General features: G+C 47.2%; 1 protein-coding gene across 1 annotated transcript in view; it reads left to right on the plus strand.

The window, feature by feature from the left end:
* Positions 1-2,254: 2,254 nt before the first annotated feature.
* SMG5 (SMG5 nonsense mediated mRNA decay factor) overlaps positions 2,255-16,461 on the plus strand; it is a 39,960-nt gene continuing 25,753 nt past the window's right edge. The window contains exons 1-7 of the mRNA XM_072984082.2: positions 2,255-2,475; positions 7,343-7,441; positions 8,538-8,661; positions 10,692-10,848; positions 13,087-13,176; positions 14,202-14,291; positions 16,336-16,414. Of these exons, the coding sequence (XP_072840183.2) occupies positions 2,393-2,475; positions 7,343-7,441; positions 8,538-8,661; positions 10,692-10,848; positions 13,087-13,176; positions 14,202-14,291; positions 16,336-16,414 (722 nt within the window). The 5' untranslated portion in view covers positions 2,255-2,392. The remainder of the gene's footprint in view (positions 2,476-7,342; positions 7,442-8,537; positions 8,662-10,691; positions 10,849-13,086; positions 13,177-14,201; positions 14,292-16,335; positions 16,415-16,461) is intronic.

A 16,461-nucleotide genomic window follows, 5' to 3' on the forward strand; every position in this document is an offset into this window, starting at 1 on the left:
TTCCAAGCCATAGAGCCAGCGTTTGTCCGAAGACAATCTTCCGTGGTCACATGGCCAGTGCGACTTAGACACGGAACGCTGTTACCTTCCCACCAAAGTGGTCCCTATTTATCTACTTGCATTTGCATGCTTTCGAACCGCTAGGTTGGCGGGAGCTGGGACAAGCGATGGGCGCTCACTCCGTCGCGTGGATTCGATCTTACGACTGCTTGGTCTTCTGACCCTGCAAGCACAGGCTTCTGCGGTTTAGCCCGCAGCGCCACCACGTCCCTGCTAATAATATGCTAATGCATATTAAAATAGTTCCTTCCATCAAACCAGAGGCTGGGGGGGAAATATATATATTTAGGGACCCTAACGTCCAGAAACCCGGGAGAGGAAGGGGAAGACTTTGCACGTTGGAATCCAAAGAAGCAACTTTTCTAAATTCTGGCTTCAAATTCTCCTAAATTCTGCACCCAAACCAATCCTATCCTAATTTTGATTTCTTATTATGCTGTATTATTTAAAGAGTGCAGATGTTGGATCTTTGTCCTGCCAAGATGGGACACTCCCCCCCTTACTAAATCCAGTGGAGACAGTGTGGTGTATTGCAGGGGGTCCCCCCCCAAAAAATCCAGATGTTCTTGGGACTACAACTCCCAGAAATCCTGGCCAGCAGAGGTGAAGGCTTCTGGGAGTTGTAGTCCCGAGAACATCTGGAGCCCCCCCAAGGTTTGGGGAACCACTGATAGAATATTGGACTATGAGACTCGTGTTCAAATCCCACAATGTGGCACGACACTGGTTGTGTGATTTCGGGCTGGAAACCTATTCGGAGCCTACTCTGCAGGGCTGTTGTGAGGATTTGGCGGGAAAGGGGAGGCCACGGAAGGCTTAGTGGCAAAAAAAAACCCCTATTGCTTTCACGACAGGCAAAATCCTTGATTTTCGCGCGCGCTTGGCCATCAGAATAATGTGTGGGAAATAAAAGTTTTATTTGAAGGCCGCCGCCCCTCCCCCCCGCCTGGTGGTCTGAGGCGACTTCTCCCCGCCCCGCCCCTCCCCCCTCCCGCCGACCTCCATGGGGAGCAGGAGGGCTCGGCGCCCCTGATTGGGGAAGCCGCTCGGCCAAGTCTCGCGGGGCTTCGCCTCGATCTCGCGAGGCTTGCCCAAAGAGGGGAGGGGAGGGGCTTCCCACCCAGGAAAAGGCAATGTACTGTATTGGAAAGCTATAAGACAGTAAGTAATACAGGACTGTAAATAGAGAAGTGTTAAAAAAATATTTTTTTAAAAAAAATGAAACAAGTATTGGATAAAAAACCGGTCAGTAATAAAATCCATGCTGGAAACAAATTTTAAAAACAAGGGCACAACAATCCATTAAAATAAATAAATAAATAAATAAATAAATAAATAAATAAATAAATAAATACATACATACATACATACATACATACATACATACTGTACATACTGTACATATATACATATACATATGTCTACTGTATACTGTACACACACATATATGCATGTATACATACATATATATGTATGCATATATGTATATATGTATATATATGCATGTATGTATATGTATACGCATGTATGCATGTATGTATGTGTGTGTGTTTGTGTGTGTGTATATGTGTATGTGTATATATATACTGTATACTGTTTATACTGTATATATACTGTATATATACACACACACACATACGTACATAGATATACAGTACACACATGCTTACATGTATGAATGTATGTATGTGTATATATAAACTTTTATTTTGTACGATTGATTATTTAGAATTATTATTGTTATTGCTGGTGTCTGATTGATCGATTGATTGATTGGTGTATATGTATGTTCCTCTGATTGGCTGCTGAGAACCATGGGTCGGGGAGGGGAGGGGTTATCAGAATAAAAAAAAAATTGAAATCAAACTTCAAAGGGCAAGTCCGCCTAGTCCGGAGGTACTTGTCTTTCATTTATTTATCTCTATGGGCCTTTATACATATTTTTTGGTCTCGCGAGAGCGGCGCGTACTCTCCCGGGATCGGGCAGCGGAAGTGGTGGGGTGTAAGGGGGTGCGCGCGTGCGCAGTCGATGCCGCGGCGGCGCCCGCTGGCTCCGGCCCTCCCCTCCTAGGGAGCGAGCGAGAGCAAGAGCGAGAGAGAGGCGGGAGCCGGAGCGCGATGGCGGCGGCGGCGGCGCGGGACCGGAGGAAGCCGCACGAGAGGAAGGGCCGGGAGCAGCAGCAGCAGCAGAAGAGAAGACAAGGGGAAGCGGAGGCCTCGCGGTCGCTCGGGCTGAGTCGGCGGGGCGGAGAGGAGCCTTGCGGCGGGGCCGGCACGGCCTGGAGCGGCGGCCGGGGCTGCTGAGGAGAAGGAGGAGGCTTCCGAGGCCGCCATGAGCCAGGGAAGCGGAAGCGGCGGCGGCGGCGGCGGGGGAGAGCCGGAGGCCAAAGCGCTCCACACCAAGAGGCTCTACCGGTGAGTAGAGAAGGGAGAACAGCCTCTTCCCCCCCCCCCCCCCACGTTCGCCTCTGCCGGCCCGGCTTCCTTCTTCTTCCCCCCCCCCCTTTTCCCTTCTCGTGCCTTCCACAGAAGCTGGGACTACATATCCCATCATCTCGGTCCCCCGTGTGGCGTTGGGGGGGATGGGAGGGGGAATCCCAGGGGGGAGGACGGGGGGAGATGGTGGAAGGGGGGGAGGGGATGTGGAGAGGGGTGGAGGGGTGGTGTGTAGGGGGGAGGGGTGGTGTGGAGAGGGAGTGGGGGAGGGGTTGCCCTGCCCTGCCCCCACCCTGCCCTCACCCCATCTTTTGAACGTGGCTGCTTTCCCCACCCAGAATGAGACTCTCCGCTACTTCCCTGGGTGTGTGTGTGTTTGGGGGGGAGAGAGAACACCCTTTTTTTGCCCCCCTTTCCTCTGAATGCAAGGACCTTGTTGGGCTTTGATGTTTTATATGGGATCTCTTTCCCGGGAATCTCCTTCGGATCCCTTGCCCACCGCCCACCAGCCCACGAAGAGGGGCAGGAAAAAAATGCAAGAGTCGAGATGATTGGTAACCTTTTTTCGTTGGATTCCCCCCCTTGGAAAACATAAAACTTTGGAACAAGCTTTCTTGGATGGATTCGCCTTCCTCAGGCTCTTTTAGAGCCCGAGGAAGTGGATTTCATCCCCAAGTCCATTAAGGTGGCTCGCAGGTTACTCCAGGATTTCTTTTTCTTTTTTTGCTCTCCTCCTCCCCATCATGATCATGGGGATGGCCATCTTGTCAGGGATGTTTAGGATGAAAAAAAAAAAAGGAGGGGGCAACCGGCATCATCCTCGGGTTCCTCCCCTTCCACCCTGGTTCTCCTCCTTAATTTGGTACCCCATATGGCCTCTCTTCTATACCCAGGCAAAAGGCAGCCTGTTAGAGAGGATGCTAGAGACCGCAACTCCCAGCAGCCGGCGCAGCTAGAGGTGAAAAGCGTTGGGAGTTATCATTCAGCGAATCTACAGGGGAGTTACAAGCAGGCCAACACGGCGTTGTGTGTCCTCATTCTCTCTTTACAGCGGTGGAAACCCCCCCCCCCGGGGTGGGGTGGAAAAGACGGACTGGCGGTTTCTGTGCTTCTGATCCATCTGTTTCTCTGCCCGCTCCTCGACTTCCTTGCAAGGGAGTTGTTGGCGCCGCACGCACACACGACAGGGTCCTCGTTCTCTTCACTGTCCTCCTTGCAGAGGATTCCCAGGTTCGATCTTGAAGGCTGCAGGAAGGGAAAGGCCCTATGAGGGTGATGCTTTTCCTCGAGACATGTTCTGAATAGGTGACACTCCATAAATCTGATTTTCCTGGTCTCTTCTCCCAACAGCCCATTATACCACATCTACATGCATCCTGTACTCACGTAGGTTAAACCAGTTTGCCTTTTGCACCTCGGGAGGGAGGGGGAGAGGCTTTTTGTAGCTTTACCCACCGTGCTGCCATACCTCTTTCTTGCTGCATCTCAATATCTTTTTTATTTTGCCAGATCATGTGGTGTTTCTGGAGGCTCTTTAAGATGTTTTCTAAGCTCTCCTCCGGAAGGCTTTTTAAAAATGAGATGGAAATTCACTTAAGCAAATGAATTAAAAATGGCCAGCCACTTTGCATGGAGGAGGGCCCAGTATTTCCTCCCTAGTTGCCTACGTTTCCCTTCCATTTCCTGTGTAGCCCCACCTTCAGTGAGGTAACTCCCTCAAACGACTTTCTTTGCATCATTATCCCTTCTGAAGCGTTATTGAAATGATAAACCTCTCACCATCTGTCTCTGTGTCTGCATAAACAGAAATCATTTGAATCCCAGAGTGGTTTCCACATGTTTCTAGAGCTCATAAATAAGGCACCCATCTGAAACCTCTTCTAAAATTCAACTCATAGGTTATCTTTTCTCCACCGAGGTGTGCAGTGAGTATGGGTCAAACATTGAGTTTTCAGCAGGAGAGAGAACTTAGGGCCCTCCAGATATTGAGCCCTTGTTGTTGTTTAGTCGTTAAGTCATGTCCGACCCTTCATGACCCCATGGACCAGAGCACGCCAGGCCCTCCTGTCTTCCACGGCCTCCCGGAGTTGGGTCAAATTCATTGCTTTGGTGACCCTGTCCAACCATCTCGTCCTCTGTCATCTCCTTCTCCTCCTCTTGCCTTCACGCTTTCCCAACGTCAGGGTCTTTTCCAGGGAGTCTTCTCTTCTCATGAGATGGCCAAAGTATTGGAGCCTCAGCTTCAGGATCTGTCCTTCTAATGAACCCTAGTTCCTACCAATTGGAGCAGTAGTGAGATATGATAGGAGTGTTCATTAAGCAACTCTCGGAGAGCAACTGGTTCTCAACACCTTTTTTTTTTTGTAAGATTCAATGTTAACCTTTTAAAACCTCCATTCTCATCGTTTTAAGTCTTTCTGTCTCCTCTTCTAAAAAGGGGAGGCAGCCCACGTTCTCCAGGTTCATAGGCACCCACCTACCCGACTTGACATGTGACCCTGAAGAATATTTCCCGTGCTTAATTATTCTACCTGCCTGAGTTTGGGAAAAGGCAGAAAGGCGACACCCCACAGTCTAAAGTCAAAAATTGCCTTGCAAGTAAGGCACGAGACAAAAGCTTTTGCCTGCCAGATCTGTCGACAGCAACCACCAAAATTTTTCAGGAATTCATAGAAGAGACAAAGTATTGATTACCCATTTTGAGTGGTAGGTTGTTGTAGCGCCGAGAGACTAGTGCCGGGCACACAGTGTATCCCTGACAGAGAAAGGATTTGAATCCGTGTTGCTGGCATGCAGGCTAAGGTAGATATGCTCTCTTCTGAATGTGAATGACCTTCCTGCAAGTTTCGTAGACCACCACATAGGAGTAAAGATTTCTACCCTCCCTCCAGTTCCTCTTTTTGCATCTTACCTTCTCTCTTTCCTGAAAAGAGGCACTTCCTTCTCAACTTACCAGCTAAGCAGAGACATTTTGGAGGCCTGGTTGTTTGTGTGTGTGTGTGTGTGTGTGTGTGAGAGAGAGAGAGGGAGCAATACTGAAGTGGTAGGAAAAATTTAGTCAGCGTCACCTGTCGAGCCTCTGTAGTTGAGCCCCTAATCAAAGCAAATTCACCTTACAGCACAGCCTCAAGCATGAGGTGCAAATGGTTCTTCTGCCGTGTTTCTCACTTTTTAAAATATGCGTTGTGAGATTGTGTCCCTGGAACTTGGCAAGCATTGCTTCTTTGGGGTCTTTTAATAGACTCTGGCCTCTGACACTTCTTGCCAGTGAGCAGACCTGGCAGCCATCAAAATATGCCAGTGTCTTAGCACCCCATACTAGTCAGTGCCTTCAACTGTTTGGAAATAATGGATTGCTGGAAGACTGGTCCTTTTTAAGAAGAGATGGGCATAACCCACTGGTTTGGTGGTTTATGCCAGTCTGGTTTTGAGCCAAACAGATGAAGCCAGGCAGGGAATCCGGAGCCCTGCCTCTAAATGGGTGCCCGCTGGAGTTGGCAGGACTCAGAAGGGCTGAGCACCTGTCCGGATGAAAAACGAACTAGCGGTTCATGCCCGTTTCTCTTCTTAGCTACGTTAACCGGCTATTTTAACGGAGAAAAGGGCATGCTTGTAAGGTGGCAGGTGTTGAATGAACAGCGAGCGAGGGCAGCTTCTAATTGCATCTGTAAATTCAGTGCAAATTTAGTTTGTTTTCCTGTGTCACATGACTGCCCACTGTTGTTCCTTCCAGGTCCTCCTCGCTGTCAGCGATACATTGCAGGCTGACAGACGCACAAGCCTTTAGAGTTTTCAGCCAGTGGAAATCTAGCATCCATGTAGCCTTCTCTTCTCCCTCTCGTGCCACCCCCAAACTCAGGTTTGGCCCGCAGCTGCTTTCCCGAACGTAATGCCCCTCAAAAGATGCTGCGCTAAAATTTTCTGTATTCTTGAAAGAGTATCTCGCCGTCAGAAGATGCTGTATGTTTTTAAACGGTAATGGAGATGTATTCCTCAGTACAGCCACAGAACCGTATCATTCTCGTAAATCTTTGTGTAGATGAAAGAAAGGTGAGCAACGGTAACCGCTTCAAGAACATGAGGAACTTGTAGCTGGTAGGAATGTGTCCTTCCCCCCCCTTTCCACAAATCTTGTGTATATGACACCAGACTTCTTTTATGAATATCTGGTGTTTTTATCTGGCAGCATGGGAAAGCTGCTATGTTCTGTGTTAGGAAAGGAGGGATCAGCTCTCTAAAAAATTCGACTACTCAGAATTTAACCCCTTGCATTATGATATTTGTAGAGGATATGACCAGGGGTATCTTATATTGCAAATACAAATCTAAAAGCACGGTTGCCTTAGTCTCTCACAGCAAAACCAAGAGTTTGGAAATACCATGAGCAACAAACGCTTGTGGCACAAGTATTGGTGGGTTGCTTGTGCCTCTGAATCACAAATGCTTCCAGCTGCCATGTGCTATGCATTGCAGCCAGGAAGTGGCAGTTCTAATGGGGATGTGCCAGGCTAAGACTTCACTTCCTCCGTGGAGCGGCATCGCCGGGAACGTTCAGACAAAAACAGCAAAGTGCCTGAATTTCCTGAACGCTGGTTTAAAACCTGATTCTGGAAGAAAGGTTGATTTGGTGATCAAAGGTAGTTTGGGGGAAGGCAGTGGCTGTAAGCAGCTGGAAATTCCTTTTGAGAATGTGTGCCTCTCTCAGGAAAGGAATTTCAGCGTGTGAATTTGTAGCCAAGGAAAGAAAAACTTTGTGATAACCCGCAATTCCCTTCTAGCTCCTCAAAGTCAAAAACCATGTCCTTCTGACATGACTGTCTTCTCTGCTCTTATGTGTATTCTCCAGAGCTGTGGTAGAAGCAGTACATAGGCTGGATCTCATTCTTGGAAATAAGGCAGCTTATCAAGAAGTATTCAAACCAGAGAACATCAGCCTGAGAAACAAGTAAGCTATCTCATTGTTTTATTTTTTTATAATTGTCTTATTCTATATTTCAACCCAGGGCACAGTCTAGGAAGCACAAGATGCTGGAGCTAAATAGGTCTGAATGAGAGACTGCTTATGAACCCCACAGACACTGTTCTGAAGATGCAGAACAGAAGCGTAATAAGTTCAATCTATTCGGATGTCAGATTGGCTTGCCTTTTTCGGACCATTCAATACAGGATCCTCTCAGTGGGTCTAGTTTTCATCAGGCAATGCAGGCGTGGTTTGGGAAGACTTCTAACATGTTCTGATTTTTTTTCTCTCTTAGTCTGCCAAGCAAATCCATAGTTTGTGTGGTTTATCACCAGTCTGATGGTGTCGAGGTGTGTGTGTGTGTGTGGGAGGGGGCGAGGGAATAGAGCATTTTTGCAGGACTTCTGTTCATGTGTGCAGAAGACGTTAGAGAGAGATTCTGATCCAACTCCCCTGTACAGATTTAGGTTTTGGAAAGCTCCCTTTTTTGTCTAAAAATGGGACTGGTTGCAAGCAGCCAGATTAATTGCTTATTTGCCACCCTGACTGAAGGCTTGGGATTCTTTGGCCCCAATGCCATCCCACTCTTCTGAAGTCCTTATTTGTTAAAAACTTTCAGAAAGTTGTGCCTTTGACCCCAGATGGGGAATTCAGAAGCATGTGTACACGAGTGGGCTGACATCCTAGATCAGTGGAGGCAAACCTTTTTCGGCTCGAGTGCCCAAAATGAGGGGGTGGGGAAGAAACCAGTGGCTGCCGTGCCGCCCGGAAGACCAGAACCGGAACAGGAAGTGGCAGTTTCAGGGGGAATCATGGGGACGGACAGGAAGTTAAAGGGGGAATCATGGGGACGGACAGGAAGTTAAAGGACCCAGAACAGGAAGAGAAAGGGGGAATCCCAGCTGCAGCCACTTCAAAAGGTTTGTTGCGTGCCAGAAGAAAGGGCTTCACGTGCCAGCTGTGGCATGCGTTGCGTAGGTTCACCATCACTGTCCTAGATGAAGGGGCCACACGGGTCAGATTGAAAACGAATGAGTGTCTCTTTTCCTCACTCCCCAAATCTTTTTTTTTCCTGCTTCAGGTTACGTGAATTGTGTGTAAAGCTGATGTTCTTGCATCCAGTGGATTATGGGAGAAAAGCAGAGGAACTGCTGTGGAGGAAGGTTTACTACGAAGTTATCCAGCTGATTAAAACAAACAAAAAGGCACGTTCTCTCTGCTCTTTTGATCCTAAGGCATACAAGGTCCATGGGGGGGGGGGCGGACAGCATGAAGTGGTATAGTTCTTTCCCCCCTCTTAGGCATACAAGGTGGGGATGCGGGAGTGGTTCTTAAACTGGACCTGCCTTCAGATTACACACAAGAGCAACGGACGCGTTCTCCAAATGGAAAATGATTCTATTTTCTTCCTTCTCTCACAATAATGAAGATCATGAGGCTCTGTTGATCTCTGTGGAAAAAGACTGTGTTGTGGAAGTCAAAGGTGATGGAAGGTCTGCGCACCTATAGAGATTTTTTCCCCTAAACACAGTCCAGAGAAGGCCGGCTTCTCTAATTGTTCCTTTCTGATGCTACTGCCTTCCATTGCTCCCCCTCACCTCCCTGAACTTTCTACCCTTCTCCTCCTGGTCTGTTTCCTCTTCAGCCACTTGACAGGAAGCATCACACAGCCTCGGCCATCTTGTTTTAGGGTCTAGCAGATGCAGCAACCGTCCTCAACCTAGTTAGAGCTGTGGTCCCTCTTTCTGAATCAAGCAGTTCTAGAACCATTCCTTAAGTTTTTTTATGGCCTTGTATTTATACAATGGAGGAGACCCTTGAGAGTCCCTGGTCTGCAAGGAGAAGAAACCTATCCATTCTGAAGGAAATCAACCCTGATTGCTCACGGGAAGGACAGATCCTGAAGCTGAGGCTCCAATCCTTTGGCCATCTCATGAGAAGAGAAGACTCCTTGGAAAAGACCCTGATGTTGAGAAAGTGTGAAGGCAAGAGGAGAAAGGGGACGACGGAGGACGAGATGGCTGGACGGTGTCTGCGAAGCAACCAACATGAAGTTGACGGAACTCCAGAAGGCAGTGGAAGATAGGAGGGCCTGGCATGCTCTGGTCCATGGGGTCACGAAGAGTCGGACACAACTTAACAACTAAACAACAACAACAATTTATACAATGGTGGCAGGGATGTAGTTGCAATACACCTTAGATTAGGCTGCTGGCTAGAAGCAGAATCCAGCATCTGAAGACTTGACAAGCTACAGTATCCTTTCTTTTAAACCTTGGCCTGGCTTTCATGGCAGCTGCCATAATGGAGGGCTCCTTGATGCAAGAAATAGACTGTAAGGGGAGGACGGTTCTTCACGTGAAAACGCAGAGCAATAATAACAAAAATAATTTTAACTATGGCACCTATAACGGCTAATGAAAATCCCAGATGCCGATTCACCCTTTGGGTGAGACAGCGTAAGAACCAGTGATTAATTAACCTGCTGTTTTTGACAAAATGTCAAGCGACATGATTGAATACAGGGTGCCTTGACGCTGGCGGTAGGTGCTGTCTTCAGACAATGCGTAGGTCTAAACATGGGGGTCCTGTGGTGATCGTTGGGCAGAACAAGGAGCTCTTAGTTGCCTGTAAAGCTGATTTTATGTCTCTTGATCATTTTGGCTTTGTCAGGGGAATACGTATCTCCGTATGGGCCGATAGTGTTCAGGGAGGGGGCAGTGTCCATTTCTAATTTACTTTTTTTAAAAAAAGTCATAACCATGGGAACTGAGGTTGTTCACTCCCTTAGGACCAGCAGTGCACATCTTTGTATGGATCATAAAACCATTTATCTGAGGGTTAAAACATGCCTTTTTTCCCAGCAAAAGAGGATGGGACGGTAGCTGCCACCTACTTCCATCCATGGAATATGTCGTTCGATGGCTTTTTTGCAAGATCAGGCTTGCCAGTGTCCCCTCCCCTCCTTCCTAGAGGGAGATTTCGGTTCCGTGCTTGATTTTTCCCACAATCATTTTAACCCCGAAGTTGCCACCAAGTCACCTTAGCTGTAGGGACGCAGGACGTCATGACCGTTAAGGGTTCCATATGTACATTCAAAGCTTTGTCAAGGAGTTCCTCAAAAAGGGGAAGGTTGACTTTAGCTAGCCTTGGGAGGCGGGGGAGGAGGTGAAGCAGAAGCAACCTGTGAGTAAGTGTCGTATTAACTTCGTGTTTCCTTCTTTGCTTCTAACAGCACATTCACACCCGTAGCACTTTGGAGTGTGCGTACCGGACTCACCTCATCGCCGGCATCGGGTTTTATCAGCATCTTCTTCTCTACATCCAGTCTCACTATCAGCTGGAGCTACAGTGTTGTATTGACTGGACACACGTTACAGATCCGTTAATAGGTTGGTACTCCGGTGCTGACCAACGTTATACTGTCTCTTGCTTGACTTATCTGAATCTCCCATTCCAATACCGCAGACGCTGAATATCTAAACTTCCTCCCCTTCCTTTTTTTCGGGAGCTATACTAATCAGGATTTTTAGGAGGCCTGTGTTTTTGACATTTCCACGCCCCCCCTCCCTGGCACCGTTACCCTTAAGAAGCCCATGAGCAGGCATTTGAGCAAGGAATGGCATTTAGAAATGTGTCGATGAGAGCCAGCTGCGTGTTAGGTTTTGGTATAAGAATAATATGTCCGGTATAGTGGGAATGTAAAAATGGTAAAAAACAGAAAAAGACTAGGGCCCAGGAGGCATGGGTTCGAATCCGTGCTCAGCCACAGAAACTCACTGAGGGACTGCAGAACTGGTAGAACCGCTCCTGAATGCCTCATTTACCTTGAAATACCTGTTAGTTGTTGCCTGCTCCGTCCCTTCGGTTCTGACTTGACAACACCTTACAGCAGTGGTTCTTAACCTTTGTTACTCGGATGTTTTTGAACTGCAACTCCCAGAAACCCCAGCCAGCACAGTTGGTGGTGAAGGCTTCTGGGAGTTGCAGTCCAAAACTCCTGAGTAACCCAAGGTTAAGAACCAGTGCCTTACAGCAACAACAAGCAACAGGCACACACAGATGATTTCACTTCACCACGCAGAGATTGGTTTCTTTTTTTTTAACTGAAGATATAGACAAGCCGGGGCAACCCCTTCGAACGAATCGATTGCCTTTTTCATTTGAAGCACTTCTCTTTGTCCTGCCCGTTGGGGCTTGAATGCGACGACCAAGCCTTTTTCCCCCCTGCTGTCCTTGGTGACAGTCGTTAGATCAGCCTTGTTTGGTGGGGAAGGACAACTCAAGGTCTTTGTGCATTATGTTGGTTAGAAAGGTTCAGATGTTGTAGGAATTGAGAAGGCGTTGTAATGGCTTGGGCTCCGATTCAGTGGCCCCTTGAAGCCATCCCCACTGCACTCTCCTGACAAATAGCTGTGGCTTCCTCTCCCCACCCCGGCTTATTATGCACACACGATTTTGTTCTGCCTGTTGGGAACCTCGAGGGCTATCTCCCAGAATAATGTCCTCAAAGATGTAAAATTTTTGCAACCGTTGCTGTGTGAATTGGGCGGATGAAGTCCTTTCGGTGTCTTCCAAAGCATGCAAAAAATCCTGTTGCTTTTGACACAATTGCATTTTAAAATCTCCCTGGAGCTACTCTGTAACATGTCGTTGGGGGGGGGGGTTGTAGGAGAGTTAGAATAAATATTTTTAAACACCACCACCCCATGAAGGAAAAGTGGTGTAGGAAAGAAAAGACTTCAGGGACTCTTTTAAAGAGAATTTCTGATTTTGTTCCAACTTGTTTCCGGCGATAGTCTGGGTGCAAAAGTGAAGTGGACGAGAGGTGCAAAATGCATGCCACCCGTTTCAGGAATCTGTGCTCTGAACCTGTGCTAATAGGTTTATCCGGGCCCTTAGCATTAAGAAGGACTCTGACTTCCCCAGCATGACTTCTGCCTGGTAAGGAAGCTTCAGCAGTATGGCTCTTTCGTAGCTATAAGAACATTGTTTTCACATGCCGTCAAGTCAGAACTGACTTATAGTGACTCTAAGAGTGTTTTCAAGGTAGGGGAGGCATTTAAGGAGTGGTTTTACCATTGTTGTTAAGTCATTACGTGACCCCACGGACCAGAGCACGCCAGGCCCTCCTGTCTTCCACGGCCTCCCGCCGTTGGGTCAAATTCATGTTGGTCGCTTCGATGACCCTGTCCACTATCCCACGCTGGGTACCGCGACTACACTGCTGCTTTTTCTCTCTTGAGTAAAATCTGTGTAAGAGTCTGAGTAGTGCTTCTCTTGCTCAGATGCCACTGCTTGCTTTCCTTGGTTCTGGGCATCTTGAAGGCAATTGATACGCCTCTGTGTGACCAAAATGCTGGACCCAGTCGGCCTGTTTAGGGCAGCTTAACCAGCCAAGGGAAACAGGGCGGGGGAAGCAGAGAAATTCAGATAGACGGCCCTCCCCTAACAGGAAAACGTACACTAATCTTAAAAATATATATACATTTGTCTAATATAGTTGTGTACATGTGATGACAATGATTTGTTTGCGTTGATAAATAAGAGAAAGAATTGCTTTTAAATCACACCATCCCAAACGTATCGGTTTAGAGAACCAAACTGTTTTCTTGGTTGTCTCTTCTTAGGCTGTAAGAAGCCCGTCTCTGCATCGGAGAAGGAGATGGAGTGGGCTCAGATGGCCTGCCACCGGTGCCTGGTTTATCTGGGCGATTTAGGTGAGAGCTGCTGTGGGGTCATAGTTGCGGTTCTTGCTATTACAGGAGGGCTAGCGGCTGACGAGCACTCAATCACTAAACGCCAGTGAATCCCTGATTTTCTTATGTGAAGGAGACACAGGCTCTGGGCCAAAATGAGTTTGCCAAAAGCCCTCCTCATTCTTCCTTATATTATCTCTTGACAGATGGTGCAGGCATTTTTGTAGTGGCCGGTCCATACTCGTGGGACATGAGCGTGGAACCGCCACTGCAAAACCTTGGCAAAACCACCAAGGATCCCGTGGCACTTTTAAGAACAGTCTTACTTGTGGCATCAGTGGACTTTTGTGGACTGTGGCCCTTACTCCAACAGGTGGAACTTTAGATTTCTAGAAATGTTTTATTTTATGGCAGAATTTTGGAAAGTAGGGATATCCTCTGAGTATCTGAAATATTAACATGCCTTGCATAGGGATTTGTGAAACATTTATCATGTGTTTAGCTATTGTGCCTTGAATAGAATACAGTGGTGCCCCGCATAGCGACGTTAATCCGTTCCGGATTAATCGTCGCTATGCAAAAACATCACTAAACGGATCGAAAAACCCCATAGGAACGCATTAATGCGTTCCTATGGGGCCCAAACTGTTCACCGAAGTTCCTCCATAGTGCCGCCATTTTCGCGCCCTTGGTAAGTGAGGGCAGGGCGCGAAAACACTTGCGGTGGCCATTTTGGGCACTTGGTGGCCATTTTGGAACCGCCGATCAGCTGTTGTAAAAACATCGCAATGCGTGTTTTTGCCTATCTAAACATCGCAATGCGCTATGCGGATTCGTTGTTAAATGGTGCACTCGTTAAGCGAGGCACCACTGTACTGTACATTTCTTTAAACGTATTCTCTTTGTGAAATAAAGCCTCACCGCTTCATGGACCATTTGTGAGACTCATGCCAGTGAGCTATGGCCTTGTCCTGACAGAGTTTATTTTGCACCTTTGCCTTCTGGTGATCATTAAATCCTTTGTGTTATGCTTTGTTCCTCATCAGCTCGCTATCAGAATGAATTAGCCGGTGTGGATACAGAATTACTGGCTGAGAGGTTCTACTATCAAGCCATTTCTGTCGCACCCCAGATTGGTAAGCGTTCAGTCCAAATTTATTGGGATTGTCCCCAGAGGACATGTGTATTGACCATGCAAGTGTGTCCATGTGTTACTAGCTCGCAAAATTGCTTGCTGGCCTGCCTGCGCTTAAGAATTTGTTACTCTGCTGTTCCTTGTTTTGTCAGAGACAGGGAGGGTGAGTGGTTATTTGGCCAGTTTTGTCTTAAAAGCAAGCCTGCACTGTCTAGTATGATACAGTAGGAGTCCCCCACCCCATATCAATGGGGGATTGGTTCCAAGCTCCCACGGGGATGTTGAAAACTGTGGATAATAGTGAATGCTATACATGGTATTGTAAAAGAAAAAAATCCAGAAAAAAGTATTTTCACCATGTATTACCAGACCTGGCCACAAAAGGGAGCCAGAGAGCCTGCTGTGTAATCTTAAACAAGAATACAGTGATGCCTCGCTTAACGATTACCTCGTTAAACAACAAATCCGCGTTATGATGGTTTTTTTGTGATCGCTATTGCGATTGCAAAACGATGTTTCTATGGGGGAAATTTGCTTCATGACGATCAGTTCCCTGCTTCGGGAACCGATTCTTCGCATTACGACGATCTAAAAACAGCTGGTCGTCGGGTTTCAGAATGGCTCCACGCTGTGCAAAATGGCTCCCTGCTGTGTTAAGGACGGATTCCTCGCTATACAGGCACCAGAAAATGGCTGCCCTATGGAGGATCTTTGCTGCACAATGAGGTATTTCACCCATTGGAACGCATTGAATGGTTTTCAGTGCATTTCAATGGTTTTTTTAAATTTTGCTTGACAACGATTTCGCTTAACAGGGATTTTAATGGAATGCATTATCGTCGTCAAGCGAGGCACCGCTGTATTGTACATAGCATGGTCTCTGGATCCGTCTAGTGACCAATTCTGGGAAATACATCATGAAATTATGTATTTCTAGTTCTTTTCTTTTAATATCTTCAGACTACGGATAAGTGAAACTGGAGATACTGATCCCACAGATAAGGGGGAAGATTTGCTTGAAGGGCCAAGGCACCTTTGTGCATTGTATTGGAACAATGCCTGTCTGCCTTTTTGCTCTTCCCTATGAGAAAACTGCAAGTACTCGTGGCTTGGATCTTTTTGTCAGAATTTGCTCTACCTGGAGTCTTTGATGAATGGGAAGGGGGGGAAATTGGCTGCATCGCGGTGTCTCCCACCTGCGTGTTCTCCTTTTCCTCCTTCCTGGATTCAGGGGCCATAGAAAAGTTTGGTCACCCGCTCCTCCAGCCTGCTCTAGGCAGCCTTTCTATCCTATACCGCAGGCGTTTCCTCTGCAGTGTGGATGACCAAACGGGTGAAGGCCATCCATTCTGTACTCTGCCAAGAGTAAGGCACCCATAGCAGAATTCGTTTTGTCTCACCTGCTAAATTCAGGGAACTTTTATAAATAAAATATATTATAAATAAATGTCAGATCTTTATTTCCCGTCTTTTGGAGCCAAAGCAAAATAATGGCCAGCCCTGCTGCCAAATTCAGCAACTCGCATTCCTTTTTAAAGCAAGCATTTTCTTTGCTTTGAATCCATTGCTGCGTGCTTTACTGATTTTTTAGATCTCATGTCAAATGTTGTTGGTATCTCTCCTTACAATTTTCTTTAAAATCCTGCCTGGCTTTTTTTGGGCTGCCTCTTGGGATCTCCCTTGCAAAAGAGCAGCTAAGACACTTAAGGCAGGAACCAGGAACACCCGTCAGGTTGGGGGGTGGCCCTAAGTTCTTCCTTTTCAAATGCAAATAGGTGTAGTTGTACTTCCTCTGGGGTGGGGGCTACTACAGCTTGCCCTTATGGGTGCTTCGGCTCTTAGAGATCTCAAGATTGGATCATTTCTGTGAAATAGCTCAATAGTTTTTCCTCCCTCCTGGGAAAGGCTACAAGAGCATCTCCCCAGGTTCGGCATTTGCATTGTGCTTTGCAAACAATTTGTGGAAGAGTGTTCTGTGCAGAAAACCTTGTGACAGGAAGGCAGAGAAATGCAGAATCATAGTCGCTGCTGTCTTTTCGTAACAGGTATGCCCTTTAATCAGCTCGGGACATTAGCAGGAAGTAAATATTACAATGTGGAAGCCACTTACTGCTACTTGCGCTGGTGAGTACCTCTTCCCCCTTATTGCTTAGAAAGAAACGTGTGTTTTT

Source organism: Pogona vitticeps, chromosome 15, assembly GCF_051106095.1.
Source record: "Pogona vitticeps strain Pit_001003342236 chromosome 15, PviZW2.1, whole genome shotgun sequence".
Lineage (NCBI taxonomy): Eukaryota > Metazoa > Chordata > Lepidosauria > Squamata > Agamidae > Pogona > Pogona vitticeps.